This window comes from Lepidothrix coronata, unplaced genomic scaffold (genome assembly GCF_001604755.1).
Source record: "Lepidothrix coronata isolate B3197 unplaced genomic scaffold, Lepidothrix_coronata-1.0 Scaffold16, whole genome shotgun sequence".
Taxonomy (NCBI): domain Eukaryota; kingdom Metazoa; phylum Chordata; class Aves; order Passeriformes; family Pipridae; genus Lepidothrix; species Lepidothrix coronata.
This window is the reverse complement of record NW_016690196.1, coordinates 7,979,762-7,997,613: the sequence shown is the minus strand read 5'-3', so window position 1 is coordinate 7,997,613 and position 17,852 is coordinate 7,979,762. Positions and strand designations below refer to the sequence as shown.

General features: G+C 40.3%; 3 protein-coding genes and 1 long non-coding RNA gene across 5 annotated transcripts in view; 3 read left to right on the top strand and 1 right to left on the bottom strand.

The window, feature by feature from the left end:
• Positions 1-4,549, top strand: part of KIF6 (kinesin family member 6) — a 163,770-nt gene extending 159,221 nt beyond the window's left edge. The window contains exon 23 of the transcript XR_001873445.1: positions 3,932-4,549. The gene's annotated coding sequence lies outside the window, so the exon portion shown is untranslated. The remainder of the gene's footprint in view (positions 1-3,931) is intronic.
• On the top strand, positions 1,032-16,181 carry LOC108493356 (potassium channel subfamily K member 16-like). 2 transcript variants are annotated; one of them, XM_017806662.1, is made up of 6 exons: positions 1,032-4,045; positions 7,972-8,086; positions 8,625-8,791; positions 11,099-11,264; positions 12,578-12,806; positions 13,081-16,181. In XM_017806662.1, the coding sequence occupies exons 1-5, from the start codon at positions 3,833-3,835 to the stop codon at positions 12,799-12,801; spliced, it is 885 nt and encodes a 294-aa protein (XP_017662151.1). In that variant the 5' UTR covers positions 1,032-3,832; the 3' UTR covers positions 12,802-12,806; positions 13,081-16,181. The 2 variants fall into 2 exon arrangements, with proteins under 2 accessions (XP_017662151.1, XP_017662150.1); XM_017806661.1 differs by having other exon boundaries at positions 12,578-16,181.
• On the bottom strand, positions 10,948-17,184 carry LOC108493358. The gene is made up of 5 exons (XR_001873449.1): positions 17,029-17,184; positions 15,739-15,834; positions 12,100-12,165; positions 11,680-11,715; positions 10,948-11,253 (listed from the first exon to the last, which is right to left on the bottom strand). It is a non-coding gene; the product is annotated as an uncharacterized LOC108493358 (long non-coding RNA).
• A 336-nt stretch (positions 17,185-17,520) lies between these two features.
• The window catches only part of KCNK17 (potassium two pore domain channel subfamily K member 17), a 28,817-nt gene continuing 28,485 nt past the window's right edge, over positions 17,521-17,852 (top strand). The window contains exon 1 of the mRNA XM_017806663.1: positions 17,521-17,655. Coding sequence (XP_017662152.1) covers positions 17,521-17,655 — 135 coding nt within the window. The remainder of the gene's footprint in view (positions 17,656-17,852) is intronic.

Sequence of the window (17,852 nt, the reverse complement as noted above, 5' to 3'; positions counted from 1 at the left end):
ACACCACCACAATAAAAGTAAAGATTTCTTTCTCTTTTCCTTGAGTGAAATCTCAGGGGCTGCACCTGAGATTGATTGAAGATTATTCTCTGTTCATTTTTTAGGGCAGCTGCAGTGCTGCCAACAGTGCCCACTGTTGTGGGCCAACAGTGAATGTATTTATATAGATGAAGAACACAAAACAAGATCTACTTCCAATACAATAACCACAGAATTCAAGGAAATCATTTCTTCTTCCCATGGAATCTGTCTGAGAAAAATACTGTTGAAATCTTAGAATTCTTTATACTTTTTATCTGAAAATGCTTCATGTTTTCACCTATGTGAACATAAATCACATCAATCATGATTGGTTTAAATTTGGAGTAAGAACAAGATCAGAAGTAGAAAATTGCCAGATGGCAGTGTCATGCCTGAAGAAATGCAATGGTTCTGTTATTTATACTTAACATGGTGCTAAAATAATTTCCTTAATTCTTCTCTGAAGTGCAGAGTCTAAAAGTCATTCAAAGAGCAAAGCAAATTAAAAACAATTAAGTCTTTCCTTGTACAAACTGTTCAAGCTGAAATGCATAGCAAGTGGAAGAATGGATCCCTGGATCTTAACATCTACTTTGTCAACTAGTTTGGTACAGAGACATTTCTACCAGAAAAACTAGTCCAGAAAAATCATTCTTCATCAGAAATTTGTGAATGACAGGATCAGCCAAGGTACCTTTCAACCATTTTATTACTTATTTTAGGAACAGCTTATTTATGTCAATGTAAATTATACTCCTACTGATCACAATGGTATTTTTTCTGGCTTTTGAAAGCCAGTGCAGAAAGTGAGCAAACCACGTCAGTTATTTTTGGCCCATCCTTTATTTTGTATCTATCCATGTTTAAGTCTGTTAGGGACTGTAGCAACAATAGGTGAAGCAATTGGAGAACCCTGAATCCTTTGATTTGCTCCAAGTAATGCATGAAAATATTACAAGTAATACATGGAAGTAATAAATGAAAAAATTACTATTATGTTGATTGTAAACCAGGATGTCCTTTCCAGAATGGCTCAGATTTTTTGTGAGAAAAGCTGGATCCTGTTGGGTCAGTCACATTGAGGAAGAAAAATATGATAAGTGAAGGAATAATCAAGGAGGTTGTGTTCAGCCCTGGGTTCAAAATATATGTCATGAGAAATCATTCCTGAGCTTTGAGACCAGATGCACTCCTATGTTCAACACTGGCAGGAAAAGCAGGACTTCTGAGAAACGGTCAACTTCCAAGTTCAGCTACTCTTAAGAAGTTCTTGCATTCAGGACTTTTTATTTCTGTTTGTGAACTCAGGTTTTATTTATTTTTTAATCAGAAGAGCATTAGAAGAAGAACAAAGAAGTTAGATTAGACAATGTGCTTTGTCATCCTGTCATCAAAAGGGATCTGCTAGTATTGTTATTTCAGCACTTTGTGTATTATGCCTTTTTACCTAGAAACCAAATTTAATTTCTGATGTGGTAAGCCATGCTGAACTCCCTCTTCCATATTCAAAACTCACACAAAAATCATAAGTCTTCAGTTTACTTCCAAATGTATATATTTGAGTTTCTTTTATTCCTGTGGCAAGACATAACTTCCGGGCTGCTGCACACAGTCTGGCTTTGTTTGATTTCTATATTGCAACCTTATACTAAAGGAGGGGGAAAACAAACCAGTAGGAATAACTACAGTGTAGAAGTAAAAACACCTTTATAATTTTAGTGACCCAATTCGCAACACCCTCAGAAAATTAAGATCCCAAAAGTAAGCCTGAGTGGACATTTTTTCTTAAGGCATAATTTAGGCTGCCAAGTTTGGCAGCTGGAATGCTTTGTTGAACTGAACTGAACAGAATGGAAGGGGACATAAAAGAGATTCAGTGCTCTATTTTTTCATTTATATCTTATTAGTTTCATACCCTTAATTGTGAAACATACTTCAGCTGAGAAAATTTGTCTCAGCCCAGCTATGCAGATGGGTTTGCACCCATTCCAGAAAACCAGTAGACTGTCATTCTCTTGGCCTGGTAGACATAGGTCCTATAAACAACATGACAAACACCTGGATCTGTCACCAGAGACAGCCCTGCTAGTATAACAAGCAGTTGTGCAACATCCCAGGCTTGTCAACCCTTACCGTGGCATAAGGTATGGAACAACAAGCTGTACCTTTTAGTTATGGAAATCAGACACAACAGAGATGTTCTTGTTAGATACTAAGTCATTGTCACCCTTAGCACAGACCAAGAGAAGGCCTTCTGTCAGTTGGGCATCTCAGTTGCTTCAGATCAGATTGCTTCATAATGTTGAAGTGCTCAGTAATTTCAATGCCATGCTCAGTAATTTCAATGCCACTGTAACTTCTATCTCCCAAATGTTTCACTTTTCCAGCTGAAAAGAAATGCCACAGCACCAAGGCTCAGAGTCCTTGCACATAGCACTTCTCTACTGAAGTCTTTCTGTCCCTCAGTCACTCTGACAGAGTGGTGACAAAAGTCCAAGATGGTCTCCTTGGAGTTGTCCACAATAGTTTTCACTTTTCACAGTGCTAAGAAGCCTTCTACTGCCAGTCAGTCATCCTCTTCTGGATGATGCCTGGCTCTAGGCTACAAGCACAGTACAAATGGCAAGTACAGGGATTTTCCCAAATAGGATATGAATGAAATAATTTTTTTCGGTCTTTTTCTGTGAGCACTAACTCTTTTTCGAAGGTAGGTGGAAACAATCTGAATGCTAGCAAAGGAGGGATATCTGTATCCAGAACATTTTAACAGGAAGGGAGTTTAATAACAAAATTCCATCCCTAGCCACCTGGCCTTCTTTCTGTGTGCGTGCATGTGTGTGTTTTCTTTTGGAAGCAGTGTGGCATAGATGACACTTGCCATATAGCTCTTCCTACAGAAAAATATGCAAGCCCAGCTCATTTCCAGTGTATAATAATCATTAAGGTTCCCATGAGTGAACCTCTGATGCTTTTTTGGCCAATGATTAACCTTAAGCCCTCCTTCCCCCTTATGCACTTGGATTAAAAAGGCAATATGGAGAGAGAAAGCAGTAGGCATGAGTGGTGCATTCTCTAACTCTATGGACTAAAGGGTGGAGTCATCTGACAAATAGTTCAGGAGCAGCACACCAGGCAGTGAGATTGATTTTATTAGGGTTAGAAAAGAAAGAAAGGTTCTGTCGTGTGACCAGGCTGAATTCAGGATGTTTATAAGCTCCATCATGCTGCTTTTACTGGTGCCAGCGATGTTTGTATGGTACAGACGGCAGCTATTGACTTTTCCATTTATTCAGCTCCATACTCTTCTTTGTTCTGGAGAGTCTGCTGTAATTAGAGTTTATAGAGTTTTCTTGTACAGAAGTCTAGTGTTTAGTGTAAGGCTTTACTTGTCAAGACTTTAAGAGTCTATCCGTGACTCCATATTCATATGACCCAGGGTAAGTCATATAACTAGAGTTTTGATTCAGCTTCCCAGCCTGGAAACCAATACCATCCTCAGAGGGCTTCATTCATTTGATTAAGATTTTTGGATAAAAGTTGTTTTAATAGGAGAAAAACACTATCATTCACATTCTTATTAAGCCATAAGTGCTCACCTTTTGATCTGGATAGAGAACAGATGCGGAGGGATAAAATTCCTCTGTTAGTCTCATTTTGTATAGCCCTGATACCTGTATGTTCTATTAAAAAACTCTCCAGGGCAGTAGCTGGGAACATGGGTGTGTGATTTCTGGGTGTTCTGGGTAGCACACATCTTGGGACAGTAACCTGTTAAGTACTGAGCAGGGACTGGCAACAGCAGAGCAGCAGCATGCCTCTCCTCGCCATACACAGCTGGCGGATCAGCTGGACTCCGCTGCTGGTACTGGGGTATCTCTTTTACCTCCTCTTGGGTGCTATGGTGTTCCAGCTGCTTGAGAAGCAGGCAGAGACCCACTTTCGGGACCAGTTCCAGCTGGAGAAGCTTAACTTCCTGCAGAACTACACATGCTTGGACAGACAAGCCCTGGAGAAGTTTGTACAGGTAAGAGGAACAGGTTCCCATTATTTTGGCTCAAGCATTATTTTCGTTAGAAAAAATTATACTATTGTGGCCAAGCATGTTATAAACCGATCAGCTGTCCATGATATTAAAGGTCTAACTGTTTAAATTAAAGGCAGAGGTTTCTCAAGCCCATTCATATACCTCTTTATCTTGATCTATTGAACTACTTTCTTCTCCCAGTCACGAACTCCCAAAATATGTAAATCTGCCTGATGCATTTTTGTGCTACATTGCAGTAATTTCAACTTCATTGTTCTTGGCTCTTTCATTAATTATTACAGGGAATTATGCTTTGGGACAAAATCAAGAATCAAACCTAAATAAGCAGGTTGCCCTTCCAAGGTTCTCCAGTCCAAACCTGTTCAAACCCTTTTGTACTAGGAACTGTCTACCGTCTTTGAAGGTGGTCCTGCACTTGCAGGCCTCTAAAGAAAAGATAAAGCCAACCATCACTAACTATGTTATCTCTCTTGTAAGAAGAGATAAAGAGCTCTTATTCAATATAGGTTGTCAGTTAATGACATTTTAATCTATTCCTCAAAACTGGTTGGAGATACCTTTCTTGGTATTTCTCATACTAGTATTGCAAGAACTGGACAGAAATACTTAAACTACCACTTTCTTTGTGCTCAGAATCTACCCAGATGCAGAGCTGGGTGCCTAAATAGTTTGAACTCTTTCTACCATGTCACTAAACCTGATAAAAACTCTAAACATGCTGCGAGTTTTCACTGCCCAAGTTGGAGAACTTCCACTAAGGTTTTGATAAACAAAAAGCCTAGATTTTGTAAATGGATTTAAGCAAACAGTGAATTTCAGATTAGAAAGGGTAGCAAAAGTGCCTGAACCTCTGTCTACAAAGCCAATGTTCTGATTACTAATACTGTGATATATTTCTTGTGGAACATTGGACATTGGCCAGAAAATTACTAGTTTTAAAGAACTTACATGCCTAGAAACATGTCTATTTTTTTCAGCTATAGCATTTGGTGATATTACCTGTCCTTTCCTTATCTCTCTGATAGTGATTGTAGAGGCAAAAATCCTGATTCTCATTCTAAGTCTAACTGGGATACCTTATGGGATTGAAAGGTTTAGTTAAATCTCTGCTACCCTAGAAACCTTAAGGAAGGTTCACACGTGTCCAGATTCTTCTCACTCTGGCTCCAGTGGAGCTTTCTTAGCACTGCCGTGCCACTCAGAGAATCACATTTTGTTATGTCTCTGCAGAATTAAATAAAATTTCACTTGTAAGCTGTTCCAGATAAAGCCAGCTGAGGGCACCAAATCACCTACAATGCACCAAGCTTCAAAGTACTTAGACTTGGTAGTCCTCAAGGTTCACAGAAGTGCAGGTCCTCTCTGACTCACCTGTTATTTATAAGACTTGTTAAGAAATTTGTCTAACTCCTACTAATATTGGGAAATACTACTCTTCCCATATTAAATCTCTAACTTTAATGCAGAGAAGCAGTTGTGTCTCTGCATGTTTTAACTATATGGTTAAGAAGGCCAGAAGTTCCAGTCTGAAAAGTCACAGTAGTCAGACTGCAGTTCCAGTCTGAAAAGTCACAGTAGTCAGACTGCAGTGAGACACAGCCCCCAGACTCAGTCTGTTCAGCTTGCAAGTATAACGTCGTCTTAATGCCTATTCTTTAAACATAAATCCTGAAATGTGAGAGTCAACCCCAGTTTCTTTCTGCATATCTATGACCACCAGTAATAGAATTAGCACTTATAATCCATTAACTTTTGACTCGATTGTGCAGGAAACAAATTCTTGCAATTCCATGTCAATAAACTGCATTGGCTCTGCATGGCTAAAACTGCCTAGCTGAGAGGTGGCCCTGAGCTGCAGCTCCTAATATGAGCAGCCTGGAGCTTTGGGAAAGTGCAAATCCAAATTCTGTGATCTAATGCATCTCTGGTAAACATCACTCAGGAAATTATGCATTCTGATAACATAACTGAGATGCATTGAGTAAGGAAGTACCCTTTATGAGTCCCGATTTTGATTATGTCCATACTTTTTCAGCCTCAAACGAACTGATCTAAACATAGAGTGAAAGGACCAAATCCTTGTCTATGACCACAAGTGGCTGCAATGTGCATCAGCAGGGGGACAGGAGGAGAAACAGCAGGAAGTTTTTATTCTCTCCACATACTACTGTAGCTTTATATAGGTTTCATACTCCTGCTGTAAATTACAGCACATTGCTTTTACTTACTGGCTACTTCTGTTCCCAAAGGCAACAGCTAATGCTCGCCAACCATTCAACAGCTGCTCTGATCACACCCCAGCCATAACCCTTACCTGAGCTGTAGATGAAAGGAGCTAGGAGCCATTTTAACTGTCCCACAGGAACCTGTTTTTTTAGGAACAATTCTCCTGGGCACCAGGATGGCATTTATTTCATGGGGTTGTACTTAAAAGCAACAATCATACCAAGAAATGTGACCTTGTCAGACTGTGTCTTAAGGGTTCAACATTCAAAATTGCCTTACTCTTCCATGTTGACTCTCATGATGTGAATGTAACTCCTGTGAACTCTTGTGCATTGAAATGCATAGAACTGTCAAGTGTTTCTTACAGAAATAAATTAAACCTGTGATTATTTTAGACATTTCAAAGTATTCACACCTTAGTAGCTTCTCTGTGTTCCTTCTAAGCAGAAAATGAAATAATCAGCTCTAGAAAATTTGACATGTTGAATTCCCATTCTAAGAACAGGTTTTTAATGGATTAAGTTGTTTGTCGTATTGAAAAGAAGCTCTGCTGACACTTCAGTCATGAGCTCACATGTGATGATGCCCAGCAGCCCTCTGATAAACTTGACCAATGCTGTAGGATTTTTTACTGCAGAAATAAGATTAGCCACTAAACTTAACGGTACTCAAGTCCACCAATACAGATAATTTAAAATTGCAAAACCTGTACAAAATTGGATACCTTATAGTGGGTATGTTCATTAGAAAAGCAGTCCTTCTGGCAGTAGTCAACATTTCAATCAAGAAAGAGGATCTTCTTTGGTCTCATACTCCTGAAACCAGCTAAAGCTGGTGTTTCTATGAAATCCTGCTCATGCCTTGCATCATAGAAAGTCTTTAGAAGAGATGAACGAGTAATTCCTTAGGCATTTTGCAAAATTACAAAGCTGTGATCTGGTATGTGACAAACAAGGGGATTCTTAAAACCCAGGCACTGAGCAGAGGGAAACCAGTCTCCTTCAGAGAAATCCTTGGAGACAGCAAAGGAACACATTCTTCACTAAGGCAGTTGACAGGATATTTGATGCAGGAGCAGTATTTTTTTAGCACACAGTAGTTTTAGTCATCTGGTAAGAGCTATCTGAAATAGCAGAGAATATTTTATTAGTTAATCTTTCAGACTAGGAGAAGCCTAATATTCATTGAAAATTATTGGGAAGTCAAAACCAAAAATAGAAATTCATCCTCACTAGTACTTACATGGAGGAAATAGAAATGAGCATGTTCCTCATGCCCTTCCCCACAGACACATTTACACTTGCCTACATTAAAAACTGGAATGAGATGACTAGACTATGGAAGAAGAGGAATTACCTTTATTTTTTATGGCACAGCTTTACTTTTTTTTCCCAGTTGGATCACTATGGGGAATCCCTCCACTCCTTTCCCCTCAGATTTCATCTAGCTATGGAACTGATCCTACTTCACTGACCAGTTCTGCAGGGGCAAGAGTTCAAGTTCCTAGCCAGCTCTATTTCCAAGTTTTGCCATGTCAGCAGTAGCCCATTTTAGTCCAACTCTACCCTGTTATCTACACTGTTTGTCACTCTGTTTGCTCAAGATGGAAAGCAGTATTTACTTCTCTCTATTTCTGACATTATTCCTCATCTTTGCTCCTTTGACCTCTTCTACCTCAGGTCCTCATGGAAGCATGGGAAAAAGGGGTCAACCCAGAAGGAAACTCTACAAATCCCAGCAACTGGGACTTCAGCAACTCCTTCTTTTTTGCAGGAACTGTTGTCACCACTATAGGTGAGGTACTCTCTTTCCCTGTAAACCTGGGTTTCCTCCAACTATCCTTTAAAGCCCCCAGAAATGTGTAATTGGTGGATAGAATACACCTGCAAGACAATCAACTACTGTGAGTTACAGTTTTCTGTTGGTTTCCAGTTATGCCTGTTATTCTTGCGTACCCAGTATTTTACACCTGCCAAGGAAGCCAAGTGCCTACTTGGTACATGCAGTATTATCTTGTACATGGACAGCTCATCTTGAGGTTGCTTTGAAGCTCTGAGTTGCACTCACCACAAAATCAGAAACCTATAGCAAGTTACAATATTCCCTATAAGAGTAGTATTTTTCATGTTCAGTTTTCAGCTAGTAGTAGTGAATGCACAGGCCTTCGTCATAAACTATGGCAATTTGTAGACAGATTTAATTACAGAAAATCATATATTCACAGGTTCATGAAGCTTAATGTAGTTGAGCTTCCAAGCTTAGGAACTCTCCGTGATGCCTGCAGCTTTACTGTAAAGCCTTTTTGTGTAGCTGTTTTCTTCTTTTTTTCCAGGTTATGGTAACCTGTCCCCCAGCACAGTGGCAGGGCAGATCTTCTGTGTGTTTTATGCCTTATTCGGAGTGCCCCTCAACCTGGCCTTCCTTAATCAGCTGGGGAAAGGTCTCAACGCTCATCTGCTTACCCTGGAAAGATGGGTGCAAAAGCCAGGCCGTGCCCAGGTACAGTGTCAATTTATCATTTGTTTCTTCTATTTTAAAACTAGTTAAAGTTCTCTTCTCAGATATGTGCTGCTGCTAGATTGGGTTTCCTTGTGTGAACGACAGCAGAAACTCCACACACTTGATTTATCTACAAGAGCTTTAAAGAAATAGGCTTTTGCCTAAGGGACTCCAGATTTGCCTTTTTTAAAACATGACTCAGCAAAACCATTAATCTGGTGACCTTAGAAGAATGTGTGTGTATACACACATAGCCAAATCAAGCTTCTATTCTCTAGCCTATGGTAGCATCTATCCAGAGTCTAGCTCTACACTGTGCAAAGACAAATTATTTTTATTGGTAAGCTAATCTGTCTTGAATTAGCTTCCCTGATTGTGCCAGCAACTTAGCACTGCCTCTGTTTTCTTAAAATGCAAATACTTCTTCTCCTTATTTACGGCTTATTGGTTAGTCATTGAACTAGTCCAAATGTTTTATAATAAGAGAAGCACTGATAATAGAAAATACATGAAGGTAATTTATAACACAGTTAGTGCATGTTTCTGAGAAAAGGTCCAGTGAATTGACTGCTTCAGTAAGACAAAAGGGAGATTAGATATGTTAGATATGTCAAAACATTTCACAGTTCTGACACAAGTTTTTTCATTTGTAAAATCTCTTGAGTCACTGCATTCTTTATCTACAGTAGGAAGGCTATAAAGGTAGTGTCAAATGCAGACTTGGATTCTATAAGCAAAATTTCTTTAGCTGCATAACATATACCTGTTCCCCAAACACATGCAGCTCTACTACCGGAAGGATTTTCATGTTAGTATGGCATCTTCTTTCCTGAGATTTCTAACAGCACCTCAGGGATGTGATTTTTTTTTTTTTCACTCCTGAATTAACACCTCATTTCTGGCATAACTCCTACGATTAGACAAAGCTTTGGAGCTGTATCAGCTTGTTTACCCTGAAAAGCCTCTTCCAGGAATTTGGTTTACCTCCTTTTAAACACAATTTTGTCATGCTTTGGGAAATTAATTTCAATCAGTTCTTCCTTATTCCTGACTTATTGTCCCACATTATAGGTTTTTACCAGAAATTTCTTAAAAGCCAGGCTAAAAAGTAAAATTGTGCATTTCAGTATAAATTTTTATGCAAAATTCATTATCTAATTAAATGCTATTACACTACTAGAATGAACTAAATGGGAACAGATATCAACTATTACCATGTTGATTGGTAATTCTCAAGGTGCTCTGCAAATGAGGTAAGTATTACTATAACAGCTAGAGAGATATGGCACATAATATAGAATTGATTTCTCCAAGTCACCCAGTTGGCTCATAGCAAGTTTCTCAAGCTCAGAGCACTATTTTATATGTGAGGTAATACTGAAAGAGAAAAGGAAACATGATACCTGGACCTTCCACTTTATAAACAATGGTTTGGCTTTTCATCCAGTCACAATAGGCACATGAATAGAAAATCATATTCTGCTTTGAATGCCCTTGAGGGCATTTTTAAATAGTTGCAATGAGTTTGCATCAGCACACCACTAGTCAATAGTTCAACAGAATGTGTTCCCTGGAAATCCACGAATTCCTCATCCTCAGTCCTAAACTGCTAAAATCTGCTGTCATGACCCATCCCCTGACCAGTCTTTGCAGTCACATATGCAGTAACTTATCTCCCAGAAGGCAGACATTTGTACTGAGAGGCATAGATCTTCCCTGTGCTAACAGAACAGTTTTCCTCTGAGTGCTTCTAAGTTAAAAATAAAAGAAGGTAAATTGACTTCACTTAGGTTTCATCCAAACATATTTTTGGCTGAGCTCTTATAAGCCGCTTTATAAATCTTTGGAAGCAATCATGGTGAAAAGAACCATAATTTTTTCTTGCCAATCTTTGTATAATGACTTATGCAATACTTGGTGATTTTCCTCAAAGACAGAAACTGATTGATTACAAGAGTACCTCCTCTTGAATTGAAATTGAAAAGTGAGTATTTCATTCCTATGGCTGTTGTAAGTCTGAAAATATGACTGGAGCATTCTTAAAAACTCATTGCAAAAAGCTTTAAAAAAATCCTCCCTTTTTCCTAATTTTAAGGGTTTTTTTGTTTCATGATTAGGTACAATATCTATGTGCAGAGTAAACAGTGAGCTCAGCCTGCAGTGCATGGAAGCATTGGCTTATCCTTCCTTCTTTTACCACTGCTCCCAGCTGGATTGGGTTTGTGATTCAAGAAAAAACAGACCCAGCAATTTCAACAAGACAACTGCTCCATGCTGCTTAGCTGCCATCTTCGCTTTATCTTTCAGGTGGTTCAAACACTGGCAGTGGCCATCTTCCTGTCCACTGGGACTTTGCTTTTTCTAGTGTTCCCGCCATTAGTCTTCAGTTATGTAGAAGGCTGGAGCTATGGAGAAGGCTTTTACTTCACTTTCATCACCCTGAGCACCATTGGATTTGGAGACTATGTAGTAGGTAAAAAAGAAGGTGAACTGGATTAAGCTTTGTTGAAATATGTTACTCTAGTATAAAACTAAATACAGGGAGCATAGATATCCATTCCACTATAAATCTGGTACAAGAGTGAGCTCAGCTAGACTAGTAATAATGAGCTAATATATTATAGGACATGAGCATTTTTCTCTTGGCAGCTAAGCTGCGAATCACCCAACTCATTTCACGTATGCCACTGAACACCCATTCAACAATGTCTCTGCCCAGGCTGCCACAAATGGGATCCAGGAGTGACAGGTGGAATATAAATGAAATTTCTTTGTCTTAAAGCAGTATTAAGCCTTAAAACCACCCTCTCCTAACAGTGATTTGCTTCAGCAAGAGCCTACCATTCCCAATAACAATTAATGTCAAATATTAAATAATCAATACTTACAATGGAAACAGCATTACTGACAACCACAGGATGCCTCTGAAAGAAAACAAACCCAGTGAGATTACATAGTCTAGGCTGAGAACATCACAGTAAAGACACATGAGGGGCTACATTTCCACACACTTATTTGAACAAATGCATAATCTTAACAGATTATGTCTAATGTGTGTATTTCTTAAAACCACTAGGATCTCTTACTTTGCAAGTAGTAGGTCTTGCAAGTACTACCTCTCCTAGAGGTCCCAAAAGAAGATAAAAAAGCATCCCATGCCGTATCTGGCATTGTGGAATTTCATGATGATCTGGACAACAGAGACTAACTGGATAGCTGCAGTGCTGTGCTGTGCCTGTATCAGCTGCACCGATTGTCCATGCTGTGGAAATATCAAACCAGGGACTAAGATTCTCATAACCACTTACTTAAAATGGCTGCATTTCCCATAGTATCCAGATGGTTGTGAATCCTGCATACTGAGTTATATCACCCTACGAATAGGAATCACTATATCATTAAACTGTATCTTTCTAAGTCATCTGAGATTCTCAGTGTTTCTCTTTACTAAAATATGGCTAATATGGATTCAGCATTGAATTTCCAAGGTGGTTTTTTTCCTTTGTTGTTGGCTAGGAGCTGTTGATTTTGTGCATCCCTGATCAACATTCAATATGGCTATTTTTATTGTATAGCCTCAGCTTCAGGGATTTGTTGCCAACTGCACTAAGTTTAACCTGAGAGCTGGCATAAAAAAAAAAGGAAAAAGAGAGATCTATCTGCTAATAGATCACACAAGCTCACTAAACCTACATTTTTGCAGGGGGTGGAGAGGGTGTATCAGTATGTATGTTCAGCAGAAAAAAGCTGTCAAGATTAATATGCAAATTTCCCTGGATTTTTCAGGCACAAACCCCAACAAGCACTATATCCCTGTGTACAGGAGCCTGACTGCAATTTGGATTGTCTTTGGCTTGGCCTGGCTGGCTCTGGTCTTCAACGTGGGAGCTGACCTGATGGAAAAATTCCTTCAACTAAAGGGGCATAAGTCTGACTCAAGCTTGGCAGAAGGAGGCACCACCAAACTGGAAGATGAACCTGAGCAGCGTAGAATCCATATCCCTAGCTGAGCAAGGTACAAAGAGAGCAGTCTGAAACTGCATCTTTCATCTGTATCTCACTCTAAGCAAGCCCTGTGGATAAAGGACTAAACCACAGGTTTTGGACTGTTTCCTAAGGAGGAAATGTTCCAGAAACATGGAAATTTCCACACCCTGTGTAGGCATTAGCCTACACAAAACCTCCAAAGGAGTAGCTATACAACTGTCCCAGGATTCATTTAACAATTCTCACTCAAAAAAGGCAACTTCCCCTGAAGTAATCAATTATTATCCTTTGTCTTCCTCTAGTGGGATTCAGTTCTTATGGTCACTCATTTTCAAAAAAATCCAGAGTGACTGCCTCCCAGCTTCAATAAGAAGTCACGTCATCAAGAATCTCAAGTGGAAAAAGTCAGGTACAGAAATCTTTCTTCATTTCCAGTCAGAAAACAAGGAAAAGCATAGAGGAATATCAACACTAACGAAAACCTGCTTAATGACAGCCATCCAGTTAAGATTCAGTTGATACTATCTGAAATGAGCAGCTTTCACATAAAATGAAAACATTTATTTTCTGGGCTAAAATGCTTCTCTTTTAATTGTGCAGAAATTATGTGTCTATCCAGCACTGCCTGGACTGTTGCAATTCATCTCAAAGTGAACTGGCAGCTCAAAGCAGGTCCTCATCACAGTTCATTTCACAGCCACTTTAACAGCACTTTAAACTAAATTTAAATGCAAGCAGATTTCCTTATTTCTAGCCAGGTCACAAATAATACTAGAGTCTGGCATTTTATTTGGGCCAGTTCACTGAAGAACTATCATGCACCGTACAGATTTGATGCTGTATGTTTATCTCTAAATAAGGCTGATGATAGGCTCTTGCATTAGATCTGATCCTCACTCGAGTGTAGTGTCACCTGTGAGAAATAGGGAGTTTGATTTTATCACAGTTATTTGAAGTCAAAAGTAGCAGAAGCCATCTCCAAAGAAGCTTAAAAACCAAAGAAGGACATATAAGCACCTTATAAGAGGATGGTCACTGAGATGAAAAGTGTAGTCATACTCTGTATTAAAGTGAACTACAGAAACTTGATAAAACAATTATCCGTTCATTGGGTACCACATTCAATTGGTTATAACCATCACTAGCACATTCCATGGGCATGCTTGTAATTATATACATACTACTATTTATTCAGTATGTTTATACCTCATAGTAACCATCAATTAATCCTTTTAAACTCATTTATAAGAGGAACTTTAATGTAAAGTGTGAGTGAAATATGACTGCATATGTAGACTAGCCCCAAGCTAGCATATGTCTGACAGGCTACAGGAACATCAAATATCAGCCTTTCAGCAGCTGCTTTGATATTTCATTTTGGAGATGTGTCCATAAAACATGTAGAGGCTTGTGTAGGTCACTAATCTTTTCATGCATACTTTCTGAGCTAGATTTTTACTCCTGAGGAGGGTCACAACAGACATTTGTTCTTACATGTGACATGGTGTTTGTTTTGTTTGCCAGTTGCTGACACCTGCATAGTGCAGTGTAGTTGTTCAAATTTGAAATGCTGGCGTATAAGAATGCTGGGTATGGTTTATTAGACTAGCTTCAAGTGTTCAAATGAGTCTTCAAATGCTTATCCCATCTAAGATTTACCTCATGTCTTACCACTACCTACCTCACAGATTTTATCTCCTCTGTTTTTTCACTGATCTTCCCTATGCCCTCAGCTATTCCCATAAATTTATGCAACAGCTTTCTTGGTAGACTTTTACTGAGAGCAGCCAATTATCTCCTGTCTGGTTTTTTGTATCTCTGCAAATCTCACGGGAGACTTTCTCAGTATTTTCTATTCTTCAGACATAATGTTTGCACTTGCACTTTTTAACATCATCACCATCACTGTATTCTGTACCTGCCTTGTGTTAACTGTACAAGACATTTTTGGCCTGTTTATGCAAAAGATGAAACTAAAGTTCTGCTGACTTTTATATCTAACCTGTTCTCTTCACCCTGCATTTTTCCATGCCTTCCTTACTTAATGTAACCACAGCCAGCCACAACACATGCACTGCTCTAAAGGTGATCCTATATAGTGTTTTACACCATGCTGCATGCCATAAAAAATGATAATGAGGTTTATCAGGGATAGAAAGCAGTAACTGGCAAAGTGTTTCTTAAAGTTATCCTTACTTGACATCTGACAGCAGGAAGTTTGGAATTTTTTTACTGCAGTCCAGAAAATTGTTCCTGTATCTGCTAATGATTTTGCAAAGTAGCAGCATGGTGAGACGATCTTCTGAATTTTTTGCTACTGCTGCGTTTAGTAAAGCTGAGAGTAGCTGCAGCAGTTGTCCAGCTGTCTGCCAGAAGATTTAGAAAGATACCTTAAATCAAGCATATGGCCACATTGGACTAGAAACAAGAAGGATACTGATGCCCTCTCATGCATTACATAAGTGATAGAAATTTCTTGCTCACTTTGTCAATTTTTCAAGGTCCTAAAAGATCCTAAATGTCATGCACATCTGTAATTGAAGTTAATTTGAGATATATGCTGGGAGCACTGGCCTAGTTCTTGAACATGGATGGACCAAGTGCTTTCTGGTAGCCTTCCTCTAATAAAAAGGCAGTTGTCAATTATCAACTGACCAGCTAAGAAAAGTAACGTGGAAGAACAGCACAATCACAAGGGCTTGCTAGGAGCCAGAGGAGCACATAAAAGGGACTCTTCTGGTCTAATAGCCCATTTTACCAGTGGTACATTTCTGCACATAATGGAGAGTGCACATATTTAGCTCCAATACCTGGAAAACAGCACTTCTGAAGCCTCTGAATGTAGCTCTGCACTCTGTGGCGGAAGTGATGGCTCAGGCAGTGTTCATCTGTGATGAGCAGCTACCACTTGCAGTCCAGTGCAGGACAAAAAGCAAATGTCCTTCCAGGCTTACACTTACCCTTTAAGCCTACGCAACAAGCCCTTCTTCATCCTGAGATATATTGGTACCTTCCAGACAACATCAAAATATCATCGGCGAGATTCGAGCCCTTCTCTGTGGAGATGTAAATAGAAGACTGACAGACAAGCGACACTTCTGAGAGTACTCAAGAAAACCATTTAAATATTATATAATTCTGTGAAGATTTATTGTGAATCCTGATCTCTTTCTCCCCAGTTTCCTAGTAAGCACATGCTTGATGTTGTGGGTTTTCACAATCTATCTTGTAGTTAAAACTCCTGAGTCTCCCCTGTAATTTGTTTTATATATTTTTAGTATAAATATTAAACGCTGTATGTTTATTCATAATGTTTCAGCATGGTTATACTCAGTGTGCTTTGTATAAAATATCTGGGTTTAAATGGAGTTAAAATGTCAAAATGTAGCTCAGATGTATCTATTTCCCGATCTTCAATGAAAGAGGTGATGAGTATATATTCTTTTTAGTATCTTTGCACTTTTATTTTCTCATATATATTTTTATAGAAGCCTTTCCTTTTTTACATAATTCCATTTTTGCTTTAAATATCATTCAGTAATGAATACCCTGAAAAGGCAGAGTTAAGACTGAGCAATAAGCAGCATAACTTTTTTTTTTCCCCTAGGACTGTGCTCAGAATGATATCTTTACTCTGGCATTGATCTAGTCATTGCATATTAATTTTTGCATCTTGCTAGCAAAATCATGTGTTTATGCTAATCACTTTAAAGCACAGCCCAGAAAACCAGAGATTAGCACATCTCCACAACAGTTGCAGTGGGGCAATACCTGTTTGAAGGTTGCCTTATTTGTAACAGTATGCACACGTCCCTGGCAAAAATAATTAGAGGGCAGTGTGAGAACGCATTTCCATGTGACAGTACATAAAGGCATCCTGTTCAAAAATCTAGCGGGTTTATCCCCCTTTAGCTCACATTACACAACAAAACAGGTAAATTAAAAAGATTTTATACACCAAAAGTGACTTGGCTGTTTTATCTGCTGGTAAGAGAACAGAAAGGAACGTTAGATATAGTTCTCTACAAGAAAATAATTAATCAAAGCGGTCTTGAGAACTACCTATATGAAGAAAGTACTTCCACGGGAAAATTACAAATTATAAAAAGATTCTGACAAACTTGCTACCTTTTCACTTGTTTATATCTAAGAGTTTTTATCACAAATACCTGTTTGCTGCCTTTTAAATTAAATTAGCAGCTGAGTGAAGGAGGAGAGCAGATTTACACAACCTACTGCCGTAGTAGTACTTTAATAGTGCCAGCTGATGAGAGACATACTTGGATTTGCTGGGAAAGGGGCTGGCTAGCATCCCTCGGAGGGGCGAACGTGACTCGGTGCCCGCGCTTGCTCAGGCACTGGCGGAGCGCTCTGGAACGGACAGGTGTGAAGTGGAGCGGCGCCAGAGGAGGACGGGGGCAGCACAGTGGGCTGCTGCAGCGGGGAGCGGCACAGTGGGCTGCTGCAGCGGGGAGCGGCACAACCACTTCCCCTTCCCGGCACAATCACCTGCCTGTCCCGGCACAACCCGACTCTGTGGACAGGGGCAGGCCGGGGGAGGCGCAGGGGGCCGGCCGGCGCAGCCCTCCTCCCGCGGGCGGCCCCACTCCCGCCCCCGCCGCTTCTTCAGCGCCGGGGGCGGTAGCGGCCGTGGAGCGATGCTGGTGGCGCAGCGGCAGCAGCGGTGGCGGCGGCGCTGGGGGGTGCCGGTGCTCCTGGCCGCCTACTTGGGCTATGTGGGGATGGGCGCCGCCGTGCTGCAGGCTCTGGAGCGGCCGGCCGAGGTGCGGGCGGCCCAGCGCCTCCTCCAGGAGCGCTTGGAGCTGCTGGCCAACCACACCTGCCTGCAGGGGCCCGCCCTGCAGCGGCTCGTCGAGGTGAGCCCGGGCGCGGAGGACCGGAGCGGAGTGAGGGGCGGCCGGCGGCAGCCGCAGCGACCGCGCCCCCTGCCCGAGAGTAACTTAGAAAAAGAAAAAGTACAAAAGCTTTTCCCTGTGTAGGTCTCTTGCTCACACGGCAACCTGCCCCGAAGAAGCTGCCCACGGCGTGGAGAAAGCGTTCCGCGCTCCGCAGG